This window comes from Siphateles boraxobius, unplaced genomic scaffold (assembly GCF_051911475.1).
Source record: "Siphateles boraxobius isolate OS27281-9 unplaced genomic scaffold, OSU_SipBor_1 31, whole genome shotgun sequence".
Taxonomy (NCBI): domain Eukaryota; kingdom Metazoa; phylum Chordata; class Actinopteri; order Cypriniformes; family Leuciscidae; genus Siphateles; species Siphateles boraxobius.
Window position 1 is genome coordinate 16,431,277 of NW_027508931.1, and position 23,874 is coordinate 16,455,150.

The following is a 23,874-nucleotide window of genomic DNA, read 5'->3' on the forward strand; positions in this document are numbered from 1 at the left end:
ATTTTTCTAAAGAGAAAAGTAGTTGCTTGTCGATTCATGAAGGCTGTCCGTGTGTGTCATGGGTGGATCTTATAAAGTTACACACGCACACCTGAGTCTCAGCTTGAGCTGTTGCTGACTGCTTGAACTCGAGCTTTAAGTGAAGACAATGAGTTTACCGGACTATAAATCTCCTGGAAAACAGTCCTCAGCACTTCTACAGTCGGTAAGACATTAACATTTGAAAACGACTAGTCGGGTAACATTTTCAGCGATCTATTTTATGTAACAGCTGTTAAGTGTTTCAGCTATGCTTTCGATCCACTGATGTGTAATTTTGTAAAATTCATTTAATTTTGATACGTCATAACGTTGTCTCTGTCTGAGTGCTATCAAAGTTCACGGTATATTTTCACAGCACTACCTGTACTCGCGAGTTGTGCGTAATTCGTACACGATACTCGGAGTGACGAGAAAGTAGTTATTTCCCAAGAGTATTGTATGCTTAAGGCGGAAGCTGGTAAAAGATTAAACAACGGCTGTCTTTTCGACTTTAATTTTGCATTTTATTTTGACTACAAAGTTTACTTAGTCTACCAAAAAACTTAGATTAATAAAACACCTTTTAAATTCCAAATACTGAGCATGTAACATTAATGGCAAGTTATATGCAGGTAAATCTGCTGCATCCTTCAATTTTTTTGACAGTATACTAAAATAGCCTACATGGCATAATTTTATATATTTATGACGTACTATCATGACATGACACTTTTAGCAATTATCTGAAATACCTTTACCATATAAATACCATGTTATGTCAATATGAAAATCTGCTATAGCCTAATTTTAATGTTTTTGCAATATTTAGGCACATTTTACAAATCTGATTAAAATTAATATTCTGAGGTTTCCCCCTTTTTTTCTAATGACCAATTATTCATGGAGGTTTATTGAAGTAGTGATGTCTTATTTTGATGCTTTGCTTGATTCCTCAACTTGCTCAATGTTAGTATTTAATTATGCCTTATTTCACCATAGAGAGGTTAGATAGTTAAAGACTGGTAAACATCTTTCAGGCTATTAAAAGTTTAAAACAAACTACTTTATAATTTGTTGACCTCATATCAAAGCAATATGACCTTATGTGCTTGTTTTCTCTGTCCACAGAAATCCCAAGTTGTGCAGCTGAATATCGGAGGTCATGTCTTCAGCACATCCCTGGGGACCATCCGGAAATTCCCAAACTCCACACTGGCAGACCTGTTTAACGGATCCACCAAACGGATGGACCCCGAGGGTCGTTACTTCGTAGACCGTGATGGGACTCATTTTGCACACATCCTTGAGTACCTCAGAACAGAGAAAGTTCCTACTGATCACCTGCAGGAAGTGCACGAGGAGGCGCTTTACTATGACATCAAACCTCTGGTCAAAGCCATTGAGGAGACGCCTCAGTTCTTTGGAGAGACGGTTGGAAGACAGCAGTTTTTGGCCCGTGTGCCGAATTACCGTGAAAACCTGGAGGTGATTGTACGGGTGGCCAGAGCGGAGGCCATCGCCTCACGCTACTCCAACATAATCGTGTGTGTTGTGAGGACAGAAGATGATTTAGCCAGATACAATGATGCTATTGACAGTCTCGGCACCCCAAAAGAGTCTGTGGTGAGCTTTGGTCCGTGGAAAGCTCCAGCATCAGTGGATGACCTGTTAGATTGCGTCAAAACGGACATAGAAGCCAAAGGATATAAAGTAAAGATACAAACACACCGCATAGACAAAGGGTTTCTCTTTAAGAGCTACAACTTCTTCTATAAATTGGTTTTCACCTGGTGGTAAAGAATGAGGCTCTACATTTTGCCTTTCATGACCTGGAAATAGGGGTACAAAATGAAGGAATGTTTAATGATTAACTTATCACACAAATCAGATTTATCAAACATCTGTTCCTTTAGCTGCAGACCCATATGACAGACAGCTGCTAATGATGTATAATGAAGATCTTATCTGTCAGTATCTGTTCAACCCTTGTTTAATATTGACTTAAGTCATGCTATCCTTGCCTTTGGCTGAAAATAGCTTCTGCATGGATGTCTCTTGTCACGTTTCACAGACAGGTCTTAGATTAAGCCAGGATTAGGTTAGGGTTGGGAAGTTTAAGTAGCGAAGTTAGAAAGTTGAATTAGTTAAATTAGGATTTAAAGTCCCCCTGTGGTCAAGTTTGACTCAAACTGAAAACATCTTTGATCACCAAAATGACATATTTAAACGTTTTTTCATTGGGGGAAAAAAATCCTCATGCGTAAAAATAGCTTGAATGTAAGTACACGCTTACCTCATTTAATATACGCAGTTCTATGAATATGCAAATTAGCCCCGCCTCCACTCACTCACACCAGCTCAGACGATCACACGTTGACCTGGGGTGCTTCTCATTTCTTATTTGTGCATCCTCGTTTCCTTTCCTCGCTTCCTTTCCTAGCGCCTCAGCTCCTCCCCCTGTAGGTTGTGAGGGAAGGACGCAAGGAAAGAAAGTGAGGACGGAGGAATCGAATGAAAGCTTTTTTTAAACATTGGAATACTTGATCACTCGAGCGTCACTTCATAGCGTCATCAGCAGCGCTCAAAGGATCTGCCCTTAATGTTGTTGAAGTTTGTTTATTTAAGAAATTCATTATGAATAATAATAAAGCAAGATACCATGTTGAAATATGTGAGATGTGTGGTTTATATAAACTGCAAGGGTAAAGAACAAATTCAAATTATTGTGACCGATGTGAAGGGGGAGGAGAATGTTTACGTGCGTCACGTTTAGTCAATAAAACACTTCCGCATAGGATACACCTGTGTATCCTCGCTCATGACTCCTCAAAGCCTCCTCGATCCTCGACTCCTCGCGGTGCAATTAGAGAATTGAGATGTCCTTCAAGATGGCTGTGCTTGATTGGTTTCAGGGTCATAGGATGGAGGACAGAGGAGCGAGGAGACGAGGAGGGATATTGAGAAGCACCCCTGGTTGGTTACAATATAGTTTGTGACGTCAGAAACACCAGCGATTTCAAACCGCGTTTTTGAGACTGTCTCTGGTTCACTGCAGTTTTAAGGAGAAAATACTCAGCAATGTTATTGACATATTAATATGCACATCGTTTATCTTAAAGCATATTAAAAACACCACATGGACATATAAACAACACTAAAAGCTGGTTTTGCACCACAGGGAGACTTTTATAAACGTGCCATAGAAAAAAATTACTGGTGAGCAGCTTGATAGAAAACAATAGCTCTGACATATTTTAAGATATACCAGTGTGTGTATGTGTGCAGAAATGCACTTAAAATAGAAATCTGGGTAAAACATACAACATACACTTCATGCAGTTTATTTTTAGTCTTGAGTGCAAGTGTTTGCCACATGATGCTGGTAAAAGGCTTTTCATCAGTGTTTGGTTTTAGGGAATGTTATTGGGCTGTTAATTTGTCCATATCTGCGAACTGCATTTTATAACTTTTAACATTTATGCATTTGCCTGATGCTTTTATCCAGAGTGACTTGCATTGCATTCAATGTATACCTTTTTAATCAGCTCATGCATTCCCAATGGATACTTTAAGAATGAACATTTTTCGTCCACAAAAGGTCCACTTGTCTTCATATACCAATATTACCTTAATTTGTGCTATGTATTTATAATATGTCTGTTTTAACTACTGTAGTTGTCTCATATCTGTTCCATGTTGTCACTGCCAAGACACTTGGGAGGAACCATTTCATCATTTAAAAAAGTGCAAAATAATATTAGGAAAGAGCAGAATGCCTGTTCTCCAGAATGCCAGAATTACCTCATGTGTGAAAAGTTGCGAAAGAAAAGCTGAAAGCTTTCAACGAGAAAGCGTTTCAAACGTTCATGAAAATTGTTGTTCACAGAGATGTTGTGCCATTTAAGTTTAAATGTGTATACTATAGCTGTTGTTTTAGTTCAAAATGTTTGAAAATAAATGTAATTACTTAAAATGTGTTATTTTGACTTATATATGTCTAATATTTACTGATTTCTATGCTAGCTAGTTAATTATTCTCTGTTGTTATTATAGCCTCTTATATGTTTAGTTACATGTTTTACTTTAAAAAAAAATAGGCCTAGGCCTATTTAAATCTTTAATCAGTCTCTAAATTAAGTTTTAATGCATAGTTCAAGAAAAAAATATAATGAATATGTAAATTGTTGTAATTTAACTTAATTAAAAATCAGAACTGGACGTTTCTGATATGGTGGCATTAAATGTATTATGCATGAGAAATTAAATGCATTCAAAGTAAGCCATCGATCCCAGAACTCCCCATATAGTCCTAGTGTGATTTTTGAAGACTTCCGTCCATGTGGCGTCGCTGTTTCACCGCAAGGTTCTGACGCCACTGAACCGTGCGTAAAAAGTTGCGAAAGAAAAGCTGAAAGCTTTCAACGAGAAAGCGTTTCAAACGTTCATGAAATTGTTGTTCACAGAGTTGATTGTGAACAGAATTGTTGTTGTTGACTATAAAGTGTGATTTTTGTAGACTTCCGTCCATGTGGCGTCGCTGTTTCACCGCAAGAACCTGACGCCACTGAACCGCGCGTGCGCGAAGAAGTGCAGGAGCGGATAAACACAGCTATGGCTGCTCATCTGAAAAAACGAGTTTATGAGGAATTCTCTAAAGTTTCTCAGGTGAACACGTAAATCATATATATTGATCATACACTATCATAAAATATGTGTTGGTTACAGAATATAATTATACATGAAGATATTAGAATAAACGCAAAGCATGTAGCCTTTAGCATTGGTGTGTATTCATTATTATTCTAATGACAACGGTATTTATTCATGTTATTTGGTTGTGATTGTTTTATTCAAATGTCAGCTGGAACACTATTTATACATTTTTATATGCACACATCTTTTTCTCGTCCCAATGTAACTTCCCACTTAACAGTTTCCTATAAATCTTTATTCTATTATTTGGTTTGTGTGTAATTGGTGATGCCGAAGATAATACATAATAAATGAATAACAGAATTAATGGGCAAATCCTCCATGGTTGTGTCTGAGAATATCAGGACTAAAATAATAAGTTATATAATTATTTTTCTCAGTTATTATATCAGGGCTTTTTTAAATGAGTTGGGTGACACTTGACAATAAGGTTTAATTTGTTAACAGTAGTTAATGTATCAACTAACATTAACTATCTATGAGAAATACAGATGTTACTGCATTTGTTGTTCTTCGTTAATGTTAGTTAATAAAAATACAGCTGTTCATGTTACTACAGAGGGCATTAATGTTAAAAAATGCTTTTGATTTTGAATAGAGTATATTAGCAAATGTTGAAAGTAACAAAGTTAATGTTAACTAATGTAGTAACTAATTGTATCTAATGAATATTGTACTGTGTTACCATGAATTATTACAAATGAGATAATGTTTTTGTCTTGTTGTTTTCGTCTTTTTGCAGCAGGTGTCTTTAGAGGAGGTTCCTACAAAGAAACTTCGACTGACCAAACCCAGTAAATCCGCCGCTCTTCACATTGACCTGTGTAAAGCCAGCAGCCCCACAGACGCTCTGCAGTACCTGCTGAGTTTTGCGCGAAAACCCGTGGAGGCCGAGAGTGTGGAGGGGGTCGTGCGCATTCTGCTCGAGCATTATTACAAGGTGTCAGAAACAGAAGCTACATGAAACATGCTGATACACATTCCTTGATACTCACATAAAATATATTTACGTCCCTCACTTTAAAAAAAAAAAAGATGCACTTGCACATTTCAGTTATATGTTTGGAAAAGTAAGATTATTTATTACTTTTAATAACTGTTTCTTTATATGTATATGCGGTGATGTGGTCTACAGGAGTCCGATAACTCAGTCAGGCTGAAGATCGCCTCTCTGCTGGGTTTATTATCAAAAACACACGGCTTCACTCCTGACTGCATAGTAGACGATGCTATTAACATTCTCAACAATGAAAGTAAGTATAAAATCATGAGGTTCTGTTAAAATTTTAATTTGACACTTAATATAAATATCTTGAGTGAATGAGTTGCACTTATATACACATATAAATAAATATAAGGATAAGCTGGGCAGCTAGTATTGTTAACTCAAACTAAAACTATTTTAAAAATTCTTTTAATTGAAATAAAGCTAAAATAAATATAAATGTTAGTTAAAAAATCTAAATTAGAACAAAAATTTAAAATGTTGCATTGATGATAAACTGAAATAAGTTTAAGTTGAAGCACTAAAATGATTAACTGAAAATGAATAGAACTGAAATTAAATGAAATGAAAAGTAAGTTAAAACTGAATAGCAATATTTAAAAAATAATAATAAAGTGACAAAAGCAGATTTTTTAGATGTTAACTAAAATTAACATTAAAACTAAATATATATATATAAAAAACTAATTCAAAATATGAAAGGCACTGGTGCTGGGGACAGAATTTTTGAAGCAGGAAAACATTTAATGAAAGTTAAAGCAGCTATTTCTGGCACATAAAAAATGCATTATTAAAAATACTGAAGTATATCATGTTTTTTGTGTTGATTAGGCCAGCAGAGAAAAAAAACTTTACTTTTAAATCTTGAATATAATGCAATGTGGTGTGAATATACTGTTCTAGTCAGCATAGATTAGTTTGTGTGGAAATGGGATTTTTCTAATAATTTCATCTGTGTTTTAGAGTCTCATCAGGTTCTGGCGCAGCTGCTGGATACGCTACTTATCATCGGTACTCAACTCCCAGACAAAACCGCTGTCATTCAGAGACTTATAGATGTGGCCTGCAAGGTGACTGCAATAACTAAGATTTCATCATTTCTTATAATACTGCAGTCATACTTTTTGGCAGTATCAATTATTCACACTGATTTCACTAGCTTTTATATTATTCTGATTCTGAATTGTTATTATTTGAAATATTTTATGTTCATGCCATATTTTTCCTCAGCATCTCTCAAGCACTTATTTTGGGGTGAGGAATAAGTGTCTCCAGCTCTTGGGCTGCCTGGGGACGGTTGATATGTCTCTCGGTAAAGAGACTGATGCGGGACCTGTAGCACAAACGTCACCCGTACGGGACGTACAAAGTTTGATCAGCGACTATTTTCAGGACCAGGACCCTCGAGTCCGCACCGCTGCCATCAAAGCCATGGTACATGAGCTCTGTAGAATAATGTGGTGTTAAAACTGCATTTATTGCCACTTTCTTTAAATGACTTGTTTTTCTTTCTCCCATCAGCTGCAGCTACATGAAAGAGAGATGACGATTCAACAGATTATTTATAACCAGGTCAAGACTAACAATAATAATCTTTGAAGTTTGGGGTTGGGAAGATTTTTGGTGTTTCTGAAATAAGTATCTTCTGCTCACCAAGGCTGCATTTATTTGATCAAAAAATACAGTAAGACTTATTATCATTTAAAATCAGAATTTTCTATAAGAATGTATTCAAAAAATATAATTTATTCCTGTGATGCAAAGCTGAATTTCCCAGTCTTCAGTGTCACATGATTCTTCAGAAATTCTTATTCTAAAATGCTGATTTGCTGCTCAAGAAATTTCTCATTATCATTGCTGAAAACAGTTATGCTGCGCTATATTTTTATGGAGAGCGTCATACATTTTTTCAGGATTCTTTATGAATAGAAAGTTCAAAAGAACAGCATTTAATTGAAATAGAAATATTTTGTAACATTATAAATCAATGTAATGCATCCTTGCTGAATAAAAGTATTAATTTCTTTCAAAAAAATCGTACTGGCCCCAAACCTTTGAACTACAGTGTATGTTTTAAATCTTTCGTTCTACTGAACATGAGATTACAAAAGTAATCTCCAATAACTAATTTATGGATGTCTCATTTCTCGGACAGGCCTGTAAGCTCTTGAGTGATGATTATGAGCAGGTTCGTTCAGCAGCGGTACAGATGGTTTGGGTTCTGAGCCAGCTTTATCCTGAGAGGTAGAGGTTATCCGTCCGTTTTTACGAGCTTTTCTGTGTTTTGGACAGCATTATATATGTTTACTTTTCTGTCATATTGTTTATTTAAAGCTGCAGTCCGTAACTTCAGGCACTCTAGCGGTTAATGAACAGAACTGCATGCGTTGAAGAAGAAAATTGTAGCCGGAGCCACTTCACTCTGTTTATGTCAATTCACGCAGGTACTGGGCTACTCCGCAGCGTTGCCGACCCGACCGGTCTAAAGTAGTCCCAATATAAGCACTTATTATAGGTGTACTGTAGTGATTCAGGATAGGACAAAAACACGGTTTGGAAAATGGATTCATGATGTACTCGCTCATTATATAATTCTTTTACATTTTTAACAAAAAACTTACGGACTGCAGCTTTAAGCATGCACTTTATTAAATTATATATATTTTTTTATTTATCCAAAAAGTATAGGGAGATGCAAACATTGCAAAATGTGTTGCTTAATCACATGACATCACACATATTTTCCACTTATAACAAATGGACATATTTTTATGGCGCGTTCAAGTCATCTCGTAAAGATCGTTGAACACACATGAACTCCACAACAAAGTCATAAATATGCTCGTGATTTTCTTTAAGCCCCGATCTTTAGGAGTTGCATGGCAGAATAACACAATACTTAAAGGGTTAGTTTACCCAAAAATGAAAATTATGTCATTAATGACTCACACTCATGTCGATCCAAGCCCGTAAGACCTCCGTTCATCTTCGGAACAGAAGTTTAAGATATTTTAGATTTAGTCCGAGAGTTTTCTGTCCCTCCATTGAAAATCTATGTGCCGTATACTATCCTTGTCCAGAAAGGCAATAAAGACATCATCAAAGTAGTCCATGTGACATCAGTGGGTTAGTTAGAATTTTTTGAAGCATCGAAAATACATTTTGTTCCAAAAATAACAAAAAAAACGACTTTATTCAGCATTGTATTCTCTTCCGGTTCTGTTGTCAATCCGCGTTCACGAGGCCAGTGACGCTGATGACGTAAGACGCTGCTGATGTGTGCGTCCGTGTATTCGGGTTCAAATAAATATGTCTGGTTAAAAAAAATGCAAGTCTTCCCCAGTGTCGAAATCCTTAGACAGGTTTGCAAAGATTGTTTTGTTTACAGCGTGCGTCTCCCTCAGACTGTAAACGAAGCTCGGGCGCACCAGATAACACGTCAGCTCGTCTTACGTCAGCGGACTCATGAATGCGGATTGACAACAGAACCGGAAGAGAATACAATGCTGAATAAAGTCGTCGTTTTTGTTATTTTTGGAACAAAATGTATTTTCGATGCTTCAAAAAATTCTAACTAACCCACTGATGTCACATGGACTACTTTGATGATGTCTTTATTGCCTTTCTGGACAAGGACAGTATACGGCACATAGATTTTCAATGGAGGGACAGAAAACTCTCGGACTAAATCTAAAATATCTTAAACTGTGTTACGAAGATGAACGGAGGTCTTACGGGCTTGGATCGACATGAGTGTGAGTCATTAATGACATAATTTTCATTTTTGGGTGAACTAACCCTTTAATGGTATTTAGCAGTGATATTGTCAGGCTTTTCTATTTACAGCAAAGTAAGCTAATTGCCTGCACAAAAAATGATGGCATAATGTAACGAATAAGGTTTGCATTGGCTTCATAAATTAATAAAAAACATAAAAAAGCTAAGCAAACCTGATGCATATTTCTTTGTTCTTCATTTCCTAGAACTAGTTTTAAAACCTTGCTGTATTTTTGTGTAATTAATTAAAAGAAAGTACTGCCATCTCCGAGGAAAGTGACCGCATCTGCCGTCGTAAACACGAACTTCCCAGGAGGACTTGAACGCACCAATATTCCCTTAGCAGAGAGATAACCTACACATTTCTTTTAAAAATAACCCAAGCTAAACTAACAAACAAACTAGTAACCAAAAACATTATTTTCCCAACATTCAGAAGATTCCCCTAGCCACCTAATAGTATTTGTTGCTAAACAATAATATAGGGTTACATACTCATACTACATATCCAAACTCTTCATTCTAGTGTAAAAAATGTTTAATCTTAAGCGTAGATGAATTTCTCCATCACAAATTATAGTGTGGCATGTCCATCCATTCTTTAATTGTAAGTAACACTGACAGCAGCCATCACTTTAATTTATAATTTCAATTGAAGAAATTCAAGAATGAAGTCTTTTAAGATGTATTTGAACACTGATCTGTCTTGTGCATTTACAGTATTGTTCCCATCCCCTCCTCCAATGAGGAGATCCGACTGGTGGACGACTCCTTCGGGAAGATCTGTCACATGGTCAGTGATGGCTCATGGGTAGTCAGAGTGCAAGCTGCAAAACTGCTGGTGAGTTATGAGTGTGATTGTAGCATATCTGCATAGCCACGTGATTAATTATCACTTTTCCATCTAACTGTTCCACTCTCTCTCTCAGGGCTCAATGCACCAAGTCAGCCCTCATTTTCTGGAGCAGACTTTGGACAAGAAGCTGATGTCAGATCTCAGGGTATTTACACACAATAAATGACGGGGAAAAAAATGCAAGAAACACTCAAGAAATATTTAAAAGATGGTGTTCTCATTGTATCTCAGAGGAAACGTACTGCTCATGAGCGAGCAAAAGAGCTGTACGCTTCTGGAGAGTTCTCGTCTGGACGGAGATGGGCCGACGACGCTCCCAAAGAGAAAGTCGACACTACCGGTGTAAACCTCATCGACTCTGGAGCCTGTGGGGCGTTTGTTCACGGCCTGGAAGACGAGATGTATGGTATGTATTACAAAACACAGCCATTATCTTTTGAGAACATTTTTAGCACTTTAACAAGATTTGTACCAGAGCCTGTTTATTAATTTGGTATTGTTCTTCACAGAGGTGCGTATCGCTGCGGTGGAGGCGCTCTGTTCTCTCGCCCAGTCATCATCCAGCTTTGCTGAAAAATGTCTTGACTTCCTGGTGGACATGTTTAATGATGAAATCGAGGAGGTGCGGCTTCAGTCCATCCATGTGTTACGGCAGATCTCGACTCACATCACCCTCAGAGAAGACCAGCTGGATACTGTCCTCGCAGTCCTGGAGGTGCTTAAAAAATAAGGAAAAATAAACCTGAAATCACAATATGGCTTAGTGCAATTATCAAATCAAAACAGCTGCGTTTGGATAATTTTATCAATTAAATAAATATATGCGCCGCATGTTTCAAGAGTGAAGCCCAGCGCTGTGTGTCAGTGTTTCGGAGTGGCTCGGCTCACAGAAAAATTAGTTTGGGTCGCTCATAACGTGCATTTGAGAATGCAACAAGCGGCAATAATCATCTCATGTAATGAGCAGCAAATATTTTTTGTGTTTTACATTGAAATATCATAATAGTAATGTTTCTTATTTAGTTTATTGTTTTTATTTAATAATATCAATAATAATCATTTATAATTTTATATAATGATTCTATAATAATAATTATTTTATAGTCATATTTTAATATAATCACACTTTTAGCCTATTGTGCAGCCCTTAAAACAACAACAACACAACAAATTTGTCACTTTTTTGTTTTGATCAGAAAAGTTGCAAAAAGTGCAGCCCTAATATCATGCCAATTAACTGACAATTCATTGCAGGACTCATCGCGGGACATTCGCGAGGCCCTGCATGAGTTGCTGTGTTACACTAACGTGTCCACTAAAGAGTGCATTCAGCTGGCCCTCCTGGAACTCCTGAAGAACCTCACCAAGTACCCAACCGACCGCAACTCAGTCTGGAAGTGAGTTCCAGTGGCTGTTCCTGTCTGTTCTTCACAGGCATTTGGTCCCATTCTCTGACTTCTTTATTTTTTTCCTCCTTTAATCCAGATGTTTGAAGTTTCTCGGTGCTCGACACCCAACCCTAGTCCTGCCGATCGTCCCTGAGCTGCTGAGCACACATCCGTATTTCGACACTCCAGAACCAGACATGGACGACCCTGCTTGTATCCTGCACATCTGACATGACAACGTCAATGCATATTACCTATGTATTTACATCTAGACTTTGGTTTTGTCAACAATGCCTTAAAAATACACATATGTAATTTGAATTGAAACCTAAAACATAGAAATGAATCTGAATCTGAATATTAAGGCACAAACGCATTTCCAGACAGCTGATTTCATGTGTTTATTTGCTGTTCACACTTTTCAAACATGTCAAATAATTGAACTAAGCTGGATAATTTCTGCTGCCTGTTCGTTCAGAGATGTTTCTGTTCGAATTTTCCTAAACTGGGTTTGTTCAGACATTGCTGTTTTAGTTCTGGTCTTCAACGCAGCCCAGACCTGTCCCACCATGCCAGCGCTGTTCTCAGATCACACGTTTCGGCACTACGCCTACCTGCGTGACAGCTTGTCCCACCTGGTACCACACCTCCGAGTGAGAAACCTGCCTGCAGCCTTTCCTTTTATTTAAATATAATATACACTACTGTTCACAAATTTGGGGTCAGTAAGATTAAAAAAAATATATATATACATATATTCATTCTGCAAAGATGCATTAAATTGATCAAAAAGGACAGTAAGGCAAGGCAAGGCAAGGCAAGTTTATTTATATAGCACATTTCATACACAATGGTAATTCAAAGTGCTTTACATAGAAGAAATTAAAATAATCAAAAGAAATCAGAATAATTAAAACAGTTTAGAATAAAAGATAAAATACAGAAATCAGAATAATTAAAACATAAAATAAAATACAGTGCAAACAGTCGGACGAACAGTGGCACAGTGCTCATTCAGTAAATGCACAGCTAAACAGATGTGTTTTGAGTCTGGATTTGAATGTGACTACTGTAGGAGCACATCTGATCTCTTCTGGAAGCTGGTTCCAGCTGCGGCTGGCATAGTAGCTAAAAGCAGACTCGCCATGCTTAGAGTGAACCCTTGCTATTTCTAGCCGATGTGATCCTAATGATCTGAGTGATCTGTTGGGTTTATATTCACTGAGCATATCTGCAATGTATTGAGGTCCTAGGCCATTTAATGATTTATATACCAGTAATAATACTTTAAAATCAATCCTAAATGTAACTGGCAGCCAGTGTAAAGACCTGAGGACTGGTGTGATGTGTTCATATTTTCTGGTTCTGCTCAGAATCCTAGCAGCAGCGTTCTGTATGAGCTGCAACTGTCTTATGGTCTTTTTGGGAAGGCCAGTGAGGAGTCCATTACAATAATCCACCCTACTGGTGATGAAAGCATGCACACGTTTTTCTAAGTCTTGACTGGAAACAAAGCATCTAATTCTTGCAATATTTTTCAGGTGATAATATGCTGATTTAGTTATTGCTTTGACATGACTACTGAAACTAAGGTCTGACTCTAGAGACACACCCAGATTCCTGACTTGATTTTTAGTTGTTTGACCCCTAGACTGAAGGTATGCGTTCACCTTGAGAACTTCATCTTTGTTTCCAAACGCAATGACTTCAGTTTTGTCTTTGTTTAACTGAAGAAAGTTTTGGCACATCCAATTGTTTACTTCATCAATGCATTGGCAAAGGGAGTCAATGGGGCTGTAATCGTTAGGCGATAGGGATAAGTAGAGCTGTGTGTCGTCTGCATAGCTATGGTAAGCGATTTGGTTCTTTCTCATTATTTGGCTCATTGGGAGCATGTACAGGTTGAATAGGAGTGGCGCAAGAATTGAGCCTTGAGGGACTCCGCATGTCATGGATGTCCACTCAGACTTATGGTCTCCTATACTCACATAATAACCTCTGCCTCCTAAGTATGACCTGAACCATTTTAGGACTATCCCAGAAAGCCCGACCCAGTTTTCCAGCCTGTCAAGAAGTATTTTGTGATCGACAGTGTCAAATGCAGCACTGAGGTCGAGTAGTACCAGCACTGATAATTTGCCTGTATCAGTATTTAAGCGAATATCATTTATTATCTTTATGAGCGTTGTCTCTGTACTGTGGTGCGGTCAGAAACCAGATTGAAAATGGTCAAAGTATCCATTCGAGCTTAAGAATTTGTTCAGCTGATTGAAGACAACTTTTTCAATGATCTTGCCTATGAAAGGAAGATTTGAGATCGGTCTATAGTTGTTTAATATGGTCTTATCCAGATTGCTCTTTTTCAGGAGGGGCTTGACAACAGCAGTTTTCAGGGAGGTCGGAAAACTCCCAGAGAGAAGTGAGGCATTTACCACTTCTAGGAGATCTGCTTCTAAGCTGTGTAACACATTTTTGAAAAAAGATGTGGGAAGTGCATCAAGGGCGCAGGTTGATGTTTTTAGTTGCTGTACGGTTTCTTCCAAAATTTTGCCATCAAATACTTCGAAATCAGACATAGTGGCTACTTTCTCGTCCTGTTGTCTGATCTGCCTGACACCAGCGCAACTCAAGGATGAGCTGATCACCTTTCTGATATTATTGATTTTCTCAGAGAAGAAAGAAGCAAACTCACTGCACTTTCTCACTGAGAGCATTTCACTGGGAATCTGGCTTGGGGGGTTTGTCAGTCTCTCTACAGTAGCAAAAAGAGTGCGCGTGTTGTTTATGTTGCTGTTTATAATATTCGGGAAAAAAGTCTGTCTAGCTTTGCTTAGTTCCTTATTGAAAGCATGGATGCTGTCTTTGTAGATGTTATAATGGACTACAAGTTTTGTCTTCCGCCACATGCGCTCTGCTTTTCTGCATTGTCTTTTCATATTTTGCACTGCTGTTGAGTTTCTCCAAGGTGCTTTTTGTCTGCCACTCTTCTTCCTGACTTTCACAGGAGCAATATCATCAATTACACTCTTAACTTTTGAGTTAAAAGAATCAAGGAGAAAATCAACAGAGTCAGCAGATATGCTTGGTGTTAAAGATATAGCCTTCATAAATAGTACACTAGTGTTCTCATTTAAGCATCTCTTCTTGACAGACACAGATCTAGCTTCAATGGCAGGAGAGATCAATATATCAAAGAAAATACAAAAATGATCAGACAGTGCTACATCCTTAATAACAATTGATGAAATGTTTAGACCCTTACTGATAAGTAAATCTAGAGTGTGTCCACGATTATGTGTGGCTCCATGTACATGCTGAGTCAGATCAAAAGTTTTTAAAACAGTTTTGATTTCTTTTGCCATATTGTTTTCTGCATTATCTATGTGAATGTTAAAATCTCCAGCAATGGCAAAGCAGTCAAACTCTGAGGAAATAGAACTTAACAGTTCTGTTAAGTTCTCAGCAAAAGCTGGAGAGTATTTTGGAGGCCTGTAAACAATGATAAGTAAAATGCGTGGAGCACCTTTTAACACAATACCCAGATATTCGAAAGACGGGTAATTCCCAAATGATATTAGCTTACATTGATAGACATCTTTATAAAGAGCAGCTAAACCTCCGCCTCTTCTGACAGCTCTGCAGACACTCATAAAAGTAAAGTTAGGAGGGGCTGTTTCATTGAGGACTGTTGCACTGCAACTTTCTTCTAGCCAAGTTTCATTTAGCAACATAAAATCCAGGTTGTATGTGGTTATTAAGTCATTGACTAAAAGTGATTTATTTTTAAGTGAGCGGATGTTTAAAAGTGCTAACTTAACAGTCTTACTTTTTGTCCCCACAGCAATCTTGGTATGTCGTGTAATAGGCACCAGATTAGATGGGTTTGCTGTACGGCTTTTGAAGGCCTTAGACTTTCTATCATGTAATTGAACAGCAATAGAAAAAGATACAGGCACACTGGGTTGTAGTACTGGGTTGTAAAAAAAACAGTGTTTGTACTGAAGCAGTAAAAACATTAATGGTGCAAAATATTTCAGTTTGAAATAAATGCTGTTCTTTTGAACTTTCTATTCATCAAGGAATCCTAAAAAAACTGAAGCAGCAAAAAACATATAAGCAGCACAGCTGTTTTCAACACTGATAATAATAAATGTTTCTTGAGCAGCAAATCTGCAAATTAGTATGATTTTTGAAGCATCATATGTGACACTGAAGACTGGAGTAATGATGTTGAAAATTCAGCTTTACCATCACAGGAATAAATTGCATTTTTAAATATATTAAAATACAAAACAGTTATTTAAAATTGTATTAATATTTCACAATATTACTCTATTTTTGATCAAATAAATGCAGCACTGGTGAGCATTAGAGACTTTAAAATTTTTTTACAAAATCTTACCGACCCCAATCTTTTGTGTATGCTATTTTAGTGCTGTAATTAAACCCTATTAAAACTCTTTAAATACTGTTTTGTCAATGTGTGATTCAACATTAATTTATTTTTTTATCTTCCATATCTTTGGTGTATGTTTTCTCTCTCAGTTGCCGGGCAGAAAGCAGACTGCTAGTCTAGAGGCGTCTGGTGTGGGTTCAGGCAGTCTGGATTCGGCACATAACTTCCTTCAGGACAGTCTCATTCGGGTCAGCGCCCTTCAGAACCTGGAAACACCTGGTGCTCAGGATCTGCTGGAGTTTACCATCAGGTTCAAACCTTTAATAAACTACACCTATATTGTTTTTAAGGGTCTCTATATAAGGTGTTTGTAAAGATGATTTTTATTTTCACATGCAGAGATCTGCAGAGGTTGGGGAAGCTGCAGACTGAGTTGGCCGGTTCTGCAGATTTCTGTGCCACATATTTGCGCTGCCAGCTACTGCTTACCAAGGTGAATACAAATATACTGCACTAATACTTTTATTCAACAAGGTTGCATTAAATTGATCGGTGGTCAGGACAGTAAAGACATTTATAACTACGAACTCTATTTCAAATAAATGCTGTTCTTTTGAAATTTCTGTTCATCAAAGAATTCTGAAAAAATGTATTACAGTTTCCACAAAAATATGAAGCAGCACAACTGTTTTTAACATTGTTGCTTGAGCATCAAATCAGCATATTTGTATGCTTTCTGGAGGATCATGTGACACTGAAGACTGGAGTAATGATGCTGAAAATTCACAGAAATAAATTAGTTTTTAAAATACATGAAAAAACTTTATTTTTGATCAAACTTTGACCAGATTTTTTATTTACTTAAGTTTTGAGCCTTGATGAGCATCACAGACTTCTTTCAAAAACATGAAAAAATCTAACTGAACCCAAACTTTTGTACTTTTCAACTGTATTGTATTGTTTTTTCTTTCAACCCAAGGCACTTCAGGAGAAGTTATGGACCATGGCTGTTCCGCTCTGTCTTAAACAGAACGCCAAAGTTTCAACAGCCGCTCGACAGGTACATCCTACCCTAGTTCATTTAATCCACAGCCGTCCCACCAAAATTTTGACTACTTATGCATCATTGTTGTCATTTTGTGATGTGTGACAGATCCTGGATGAGACCTATAAGCTGGAGTTCTTGTACAGTGGTCTAGAGACGCAGCAGATTGCCACAATTCACAATGTGCGACTGCAGGCGAAAGCGTTACAGCTCATCCTTACAGCACGATCCAAACGAGGGTCAGCACTTACTAATACACTTTTTTTTAAAGCAATAAAATTTCTGGGATTTAAAACTGATGATCTTTACTCCTCTGAATAACAGGGTTGATCGTGTTCTTGGCATTTGTGAGAAGTTCCTGCAGGATGTGGAGTCATTTCAAAGGTAAAAACACTTCATGTTAAAGGGATAGTTCACCCAAAAATGAAAATTCTGTCCATCAAATTGTATAGTTCACCCAAAAATGAAAATTTATTCACCATCAAATTGTTACAGGTTTGGAACAACCTGAGGGTGAGTAAATGATGACAGAATTTTCATTTTTCTGTGAACTATCCCTTTAAGGCAAGCAAACACTTTTGGCTGGATTTTGCTGTCACAGAAAGATTTTCAGTGTCTGTGACAAACCCCCGGATCACGGTTAAATTGATGCTCGTTGCGGTAGCCTATCCTTAAGTATGAGTAGACTTGTAGTCAAGACCGCCTAAACCGAGGCCAAGACACTACCAAGACCAGAGGGTATCGAGACCAAGACCAGACCGAGACCAAGACAGATCAAGTCGAGACCAAGACCGAGACTGGAGAGGAAAAAAATAGACTTGTGTACAGTGTTGGGAAAGTTCACTTTCTACATGAACTAGTTTAAAGTTCAGTTCACAAATTTTAAAATGAACTAGTTCAGTTCAGTTAATACTTTAAAATTTTGAACTAGTTCATTCATAGTTCTTTTTTTCCATATTTTGCTGCGAGCTGTTATTTTTCAAAATGATTGCCACAGCCCAAATAGAACTACAGAAAGCAGTTATTTTATCGGCGGGCAAAGTTGGAACAGAAATGTAAGATTTTTCCCATCCTCACCGACCTTGTCATAAAACTCGTTTAAATGATCATATGACGCTTCCTTGCTGCATTTTGTTTTGATCACGCATGAGGCGGTGCGACTCTGGTGGCTGGTGTTGCCAGATTGGGGTTTTTTTCCGCTACATATTAAGGCCTGTTTACGGTGTATTTTAGCCGGGTTTTCGACTGGAAGGCTCTATAGAAGGCTCTTCTCACAAATACAGTACGTTCTGTTCACATTCGCCCAAAATATGAACGCGTTCAGGCACAACACTGCTAGTAGCCTAGTCTCTATTCGTTCTGGTGAAATCACAAAACATAATGCACACAAACGTGTCCCTGCTTGATATACAACCACTGATGAACATAATAGGTTTTGATGAGAAAAGAAACCAGAAACGAGAAAGGCAAAAAAACGATACGAGTGCGGATCAGAACCCAGAACCTCTGACACGGTTGGCGAAAATTCTACCACTGGACCATTAAGATATACATTGTTCAAATAGGCGAAACGAGTCACACAAAAATTCAAATGCTGTTGCATTATCGAACGTTGTGTCGTCGTGGATATTGTAGTATTGTATTGCTAAATCCCCCGACCACTATGTCGGTCTGAGACAGCGAGACCTAGACAAGACCGAGAGGTCCGAGACCAAGACCAAGACCAAAGACCGTCAAGGCCGTGACAAGACCGAGACCACGTAAAAGTGGTCTCGAGACATACATCACTAAGTATGAGCAGGTTAGAGACTTATACATACAGGTTAGTATGTGCGCTGATATGACAAGACAACAACGACAAATGACAAGAAACCTCATTGTGTAGTGTGAGCACCACAGCAATTCAGCTAGTCTTACAGTCCTGTAGTGTGAGCTTGCGCTTACCTAAATTACTGTGTTATAAATGCATCAAATCTCTATCTATACGATGACTTGTGAAGAATCACTGAATATTCTTGTCTTTCCATTCTCAGGCTCTTCATGACAGAGTTGCCCCATTTCCAGGACAGTTTTGTTGAGAAACTCTTGGAGTTGATGCCCAGGCTGACGGCCTGCAAACCTCATGATCTGGTTAAAATCTTTCAGACCACACTGCGGCAAAGCAGATTCATCCATCTCAAACTACCTGAGCAGGTGCGCAGATTCAAGAGGATACAGGAAACAGCTTGTTTGTTCCCAAACGTGTGTTGAATTATCCCTTTTTTTCCGTTTATTTTGGTTTGTTCAGATCCACAGGGCGTCAGCAACAATTATCGAGCCGACAGGAGAATCAGACAACGCTTTGAGATTCACCTCTGGTCTGGTGGTGGCGTTAGATATAGACGCTACTCTTGAACATGTACAAGACCCACAGACAACAGTCAAAGTGCAGGTTAGATGCTTCAACCTCATTTCTTTTCAGTCAAATCACATATAAACGAAGAAAAACTGAAATGCACATTCATGTTTTTTTAGAACAATTTATTGAAGAAAAAGCTTTTCACCATCTAATCAATTCTCAATTGACGTACTTAAATCCCACCCTACGTATTCCCGTTGCTCAAACAATAGAGCATGGCGCTAGCAACGCCAATCTCACGGGTTTTTACTGATAAAAATGTTACCTGAATGCATTGCAAGAAACTTTGGATAAGAGCGTCTGCCCGTTGCATAGATGTCAATACTCTGCCATTGTTTCAGGCATAAAATGACTTTACTTTAAATCAGTTTAATTCAATTTGTGTACAATTCACACACATGAATCACTTTTTTTTCTCGTCCTCCCACAGGTGCTGTATCCAGATGGACAGTCTCACATAATCCACCCCAAACCTGGAGATTTCAGGACCCCAGGACCTGGACGTGTGCGACTGATCACGCAGGTTTATCTCTCTCATTCTGCCTGGACAGGTTGGTATCCTTTCTGAAATGTGTCTTTTTCTGCTGATAGTAACAGACACATGCACATCAAGACATCAGTTGTGTATTTTTGGTCAAGTATCATTATGCTGAAGCTATTCTTTGTGTTTAGTCCTTGTATAAAATAATGATGCAAACACAAAGACAAATCCTTCTCTGCTGGTAGCGAACACCATGAACCCTTCACAGTTCCACAGATATAAATAGAACTGCATCTAGTCCAACAAGGCAGCATATTGCTTGAGTTATTTTATCTGTGAGTGTGACCAGAAGAATACGGAGCACCTCAGCTGAGGCTAAATGCATTTCTGCTTTAGTCATATAGTGGTGAACAGAAATGGTCCCATTTGTCCCAAAAGATAAAGATAAAAATACACAATAGAATTTCTATGACTTACCAAAAAGAGTAAAACATTTTTGAGATTGATTAATGTCAAATTTTTAATCAATCTCTCAGCCGTTGGTATTAGAAACACTAAACAGAGAGGGGCTGCAACAGTCAATCTTTGTGGAAAAATTATGTTTTTTGAACATTCAACCATAAACCCTTTTTCTAATAGACCACAAAATCAAAACTCTGAAAAAGGGCATAAAAGGTCCTCTTCAACCATTTTCTGTGATTTGATAACAACGTATCAACACACAAAGTATAGTGTTATAAATGTACTTGAAACTATAAAAAATTAAAACAAACTTTTTGTGATGTTAATAATTGGAAAATAATTCAAAAGGTCCACTGTACACAACTCATCAGTGTATGTTATTCCAAAGTGAAAGTGTTATTTATGACCTTTGTTTTATGCTTACTAACAAATTGCAGAAAAACATTACAAATAAAGCGTTTTGTTATACTACACTAACAAAAGCACCTTGGATTACCATGTAAATACTGTAGGTTTTTAATGTCTGTGTATATATATATATATATATCATATTAATATCATCTGTTACCATCCCAGTCTTTTTTCAAGAGTACATTCACAGTGTAAAGTAGAATGTAGTCTGAAGTGCATCTCATGTCTGTGTGTGTTTTTACTCTCAGAGCCCTGTCAGATTGAAGTGCGGTTGCTTCTGGCCTACAGCACCAGCAGCTGTAAACTATATGTCTCTAAACCTGCGTGGAATGAGAGTATGGACGGTCTCCCCACCAGCGAGAGCTCAATTGAGGGCACAATCCACCTCAGCAATCCTGTTAAAGTCTTCATTATGCCCAAACCAGCTCGTCGCTGACCCGTGTGTGTGTGTGTGTGTGTGTGTGTGTGTGTGTGTGTGTGTGTGTGTGTGTGTGTGTGTGTGTGTGTGTGTGTGTGTGTGTGTGTGTGTGTGTGTGTGTGTGTGTGTGTGAGATAGAGAGAAATTAAGAGCCAACACAAAATCAAATGTTTTCACAATTATGTTTAATCTTAAATAAATCATTTTTGTTCATTTGTATCACTTGTGTGTGAGATAATGGGGTATTTTCATTTGATTATAAAGCAAATAACATTTTCACCAAAAGTAAGGATATTTCCTCCAGTAGCCCAGAGAGCAAATTATTAAGCATCTATTAAGAAGACAATGTTAATTTGAAGTGTAAGGCACTATTAACACTGCCTAAAATGAATTAGCTGGTTGTGTTAATGATGTCATCAGCAGGTGGAGTGGAAGACCCCGCCCACTTTAGCACCCTGTCCCGCCAGAGCGTTATATTCTTTAACAGCCTGCTCGGTCTGGAACACCCTGAAGTCGACACCCTGCTTCTTCACGTAATCTACGGTGGCGGGAGGCACCTGAAACATAAAAGATAAAAAGATTAGCTTATTTAAGGATTGAAATATTCAGATCATGGACAGTGCTGATCACCAAAATCACAATCCTACCTGTAGAGCTTCACTCATCCCTCTTCCTATGACCAGCGTCTGCACCCCTTTCCTCAGGACCTCCTCCAGATCAGCTGGCTGGACACCGGGATAATGCTGGCAGGAGCATAGATGTGCTTGGTTAGAAACATCTCTAATAAATAACATTTAAAGCAAACTGGTTGAAATACAAGATAATATTGATATATTGAACATTTTTGGTCACTACATAGCTCCCATATATCTATTTGTGTTATTTCATAGAATGCAATGAAATATCCTTGAATGAAATGCAAGTTGCTTTGGATAAAAGCATCTGTCAAATGCATAAATGTAAATAGTATAAAAGTGCAATGAATACTAAAACAGATTTTACAAAGCATACATTGCTGTTTTTATGAAAATATCAAATTTTAAGAAGATAATGTAATTCTGTCATGACAAAACTCGGGAGATTGGTATGGTAATAGAGATTGGCAATGTTAATGTTGTGGCGTAATGGATCTGCCAAGCTGCTGCTGCTGCAGAGCAAGTACCGTGACTTGCTACAGTGAATACCTTCACAGACATTGCTGTGAGCATATAAGACATAATGCTGCTGCTGCACATGTAACACATGATTTACCCCGTAGCAGATCTATACAGGTGGCGCTGGGGAAGGGGGAGGGTTCTGAAAGCACGCTGCAGACTGTTAACAGAAAACATTGCCAAGTAGTTGAATGTTTGAGCAGCAAGCTCATTGGCCGCTGATGCAACATCAACCAATCAGCTGTGCTACGATAAGTTAAAGCCCTATCTGCCTGAACCATTCATAGTTTCATGCCAGAACTATGTAATAAAGATGAGGGTGATTTTACAGTGTGATCTGGTGTTCAACTTACATCTGTGCCGGTTTCACGCCAGTCCCAGGCACGACTGCCACCCGGCCACACTTTACAGTCTTTATAGGATGCAGAGCAACCTTTGACCTTCATGTGGCCCCAGGATAAGGAAGCAATCTCTGGAGAAGACATGCTCAGCTTTCCTGTAACAGAGTGGAAGACAAATCAGATGCATTTATTAGTCTTTTTCTTTACTTTTTAAATTTGTATTATACTATATTATAATACCATGTTTTTTGAACAAGTACCAGGCTAGTTCCTCAAAGTGTCATGTAAAATCATTGGTACATCAAAATGTTAATCTTTCAGTACCATAGTATTACCATCTTTGTACAGGATGTCACTCTAATAAGCCCTAACTGCTTTTTTAAACACTTAATTAACTTAAAAAAACAATTTACAAAAGATAAACCTTAACCTACCCAGCTTAGCATTTGTACATGCATGAATGCATGTCATAAAACCTGCTTTCTCTAACGATTTTTTTATTCATGGCAACTAATCATTTTTATTACAAAAATAACTTTATACACTTACAACTCATGCACTATAAATGTTTTTCATTTATATAATCTTGCCTCGGCCTGCAACTCAATCTTGCTTGTGTTGTGCTTTTCTTCATGTGACGGCAGGCCACACCCACCACGTACGTTACTGGCCAGCGTCTAATCAGCGTACGCTTCAGCCCTTTACGCTGATTGGCTGCCGTTCAATGACGTAGCAAAAGCTGGAGTCAGTCAGTCAACGGCATGGTCCACATCCTCTCAGCAGCCACTAGGATTGGATAAATCGGATAATAAAGTAATAATTAATATTTGAATTGTATAATATAGTAAATGATTTAATTTAAAAGAATAAATAAAATAACCTTGTTATTTTATGTCAGAATGAATCAATATAATTTGTTCTTTTAAGTTTTATTACATTTAAATTTAATTTATTTAATTATTCATATATGAAAAAATATTTTAATAAACACAAGCACGACAGTTTAT

General features: G+C 37.7%; 3 protein-coding genes across 7 annotated transcripts; 2 read left to right on the forward strand and 1 right to left on the reverse strand.

Moving 5' to 3' along the window:
• The first annotated feature begins 51 nt into the window (after positions 1-51).
• kctd14 (potassium channel tetramerization domain containing 14) lies at positions 52-3,994 on the forward strand. The gene is made up of 2 exons (XM_077193912.1): positions 52-205; positions 1,150-3,994. The coding sequence occupies exons 1-2, from the start codon at positions 149-151 to the stop codon at positions 1,816-1,818; spliced, it is 726 nt and encodes a 241-aa protein (XP_077050027.1). The 5' UTR covers positions 52-148; the 3' UTR covers positions 1,819-3,994.
• A 383-nt stretch (positions 3,995-4,377) lies between these two features.
• Positions 4,378-21,591, forward strand: ints4 (integrator complex subunit 4). 3 transcript variants are annotated; one of them, XM_077193913.1, is made up of 24 exons: positions 4,378-4,414; positions 4,610-4,686; positions 5,477-5,674; positions 5,870-5,987; positions 6,704-6,810; positions 6,971-7,174; positions 7,262-7,312; positions 7,896-7,984; positions 10,238-10,358; positions 10,447-10,518; positions 10,605-10,779; positions 10,883-11,088; positions 11,628-11,770; positions 11,859-11,974; positions 12,281-12,414; positions 16,307-16,467; positions 16,557-16,650; positions 17,137-17,217; positions 17,311-17,441; positions 17,527-17,586; positions 19,236-19,395; positions 19,490-19,633; positions 20,031-20,151; positions 21,203-21,591. In XM_077193913.1, coding segments are annotated over exons 1-24 (2,952 nt in total). In that variant the 5' UTR covers positions 4,378-4,413; the 3' UTR covers positions 21,391-21,591. The 3 variants fall into 3 exon arrangements, with proteins under 3 accessions (XP_077050028.1, XP_077050029.1, XP_077050030.1); XM_077193914.1 differs by having other exon boundaries at positions 5,480-5,674; XM_077193915.1 differs by lacking the exon at positions 4,378-4,414 and having other exon boundaries at positions 4,594-4,686.
• On the reverse strand, positions 21,541-23,565 carry aamdc (adipogenesis associated, Mth938 domain containing). 3 transcript variants are annotated; one of them, XM_077193919.1, is made up of 4 exons: positions 23,458-23,565; positions 22,880-23,022; positions 22,020-22,115; positions 21,541-21,929 (listed from the first exon to the last, which is right to left on the reverse strand). In XM_077193919.1, the coding sequence occupies exons 2-4, from the start codon at positions 23,009-23,011 to the stop codon at positions 21,789-21,791; spliced, it is 369 nt and encodes a 122-aa protein (XP_077050034.1). In that variant the 5' UTR covers positions 23,012-23,022; positions 23,458-23,565; the 3' UTR covers positions 21,541-21,788. The 3 variants fall into 3 exon arrangements, with proteins under 3 accessions (XP_077050034.1, XP_077050032.1, XP_077050031.1); XM_077193917.1 differs by having other exon boundaries at positions 23,417-23,516; XM_077193916.1 differs by having other exon boundaries at positions 23,302-23,487.
• Between the last annotated feature and the right edge of the window lie 309 nt (positions 23,566-23,874).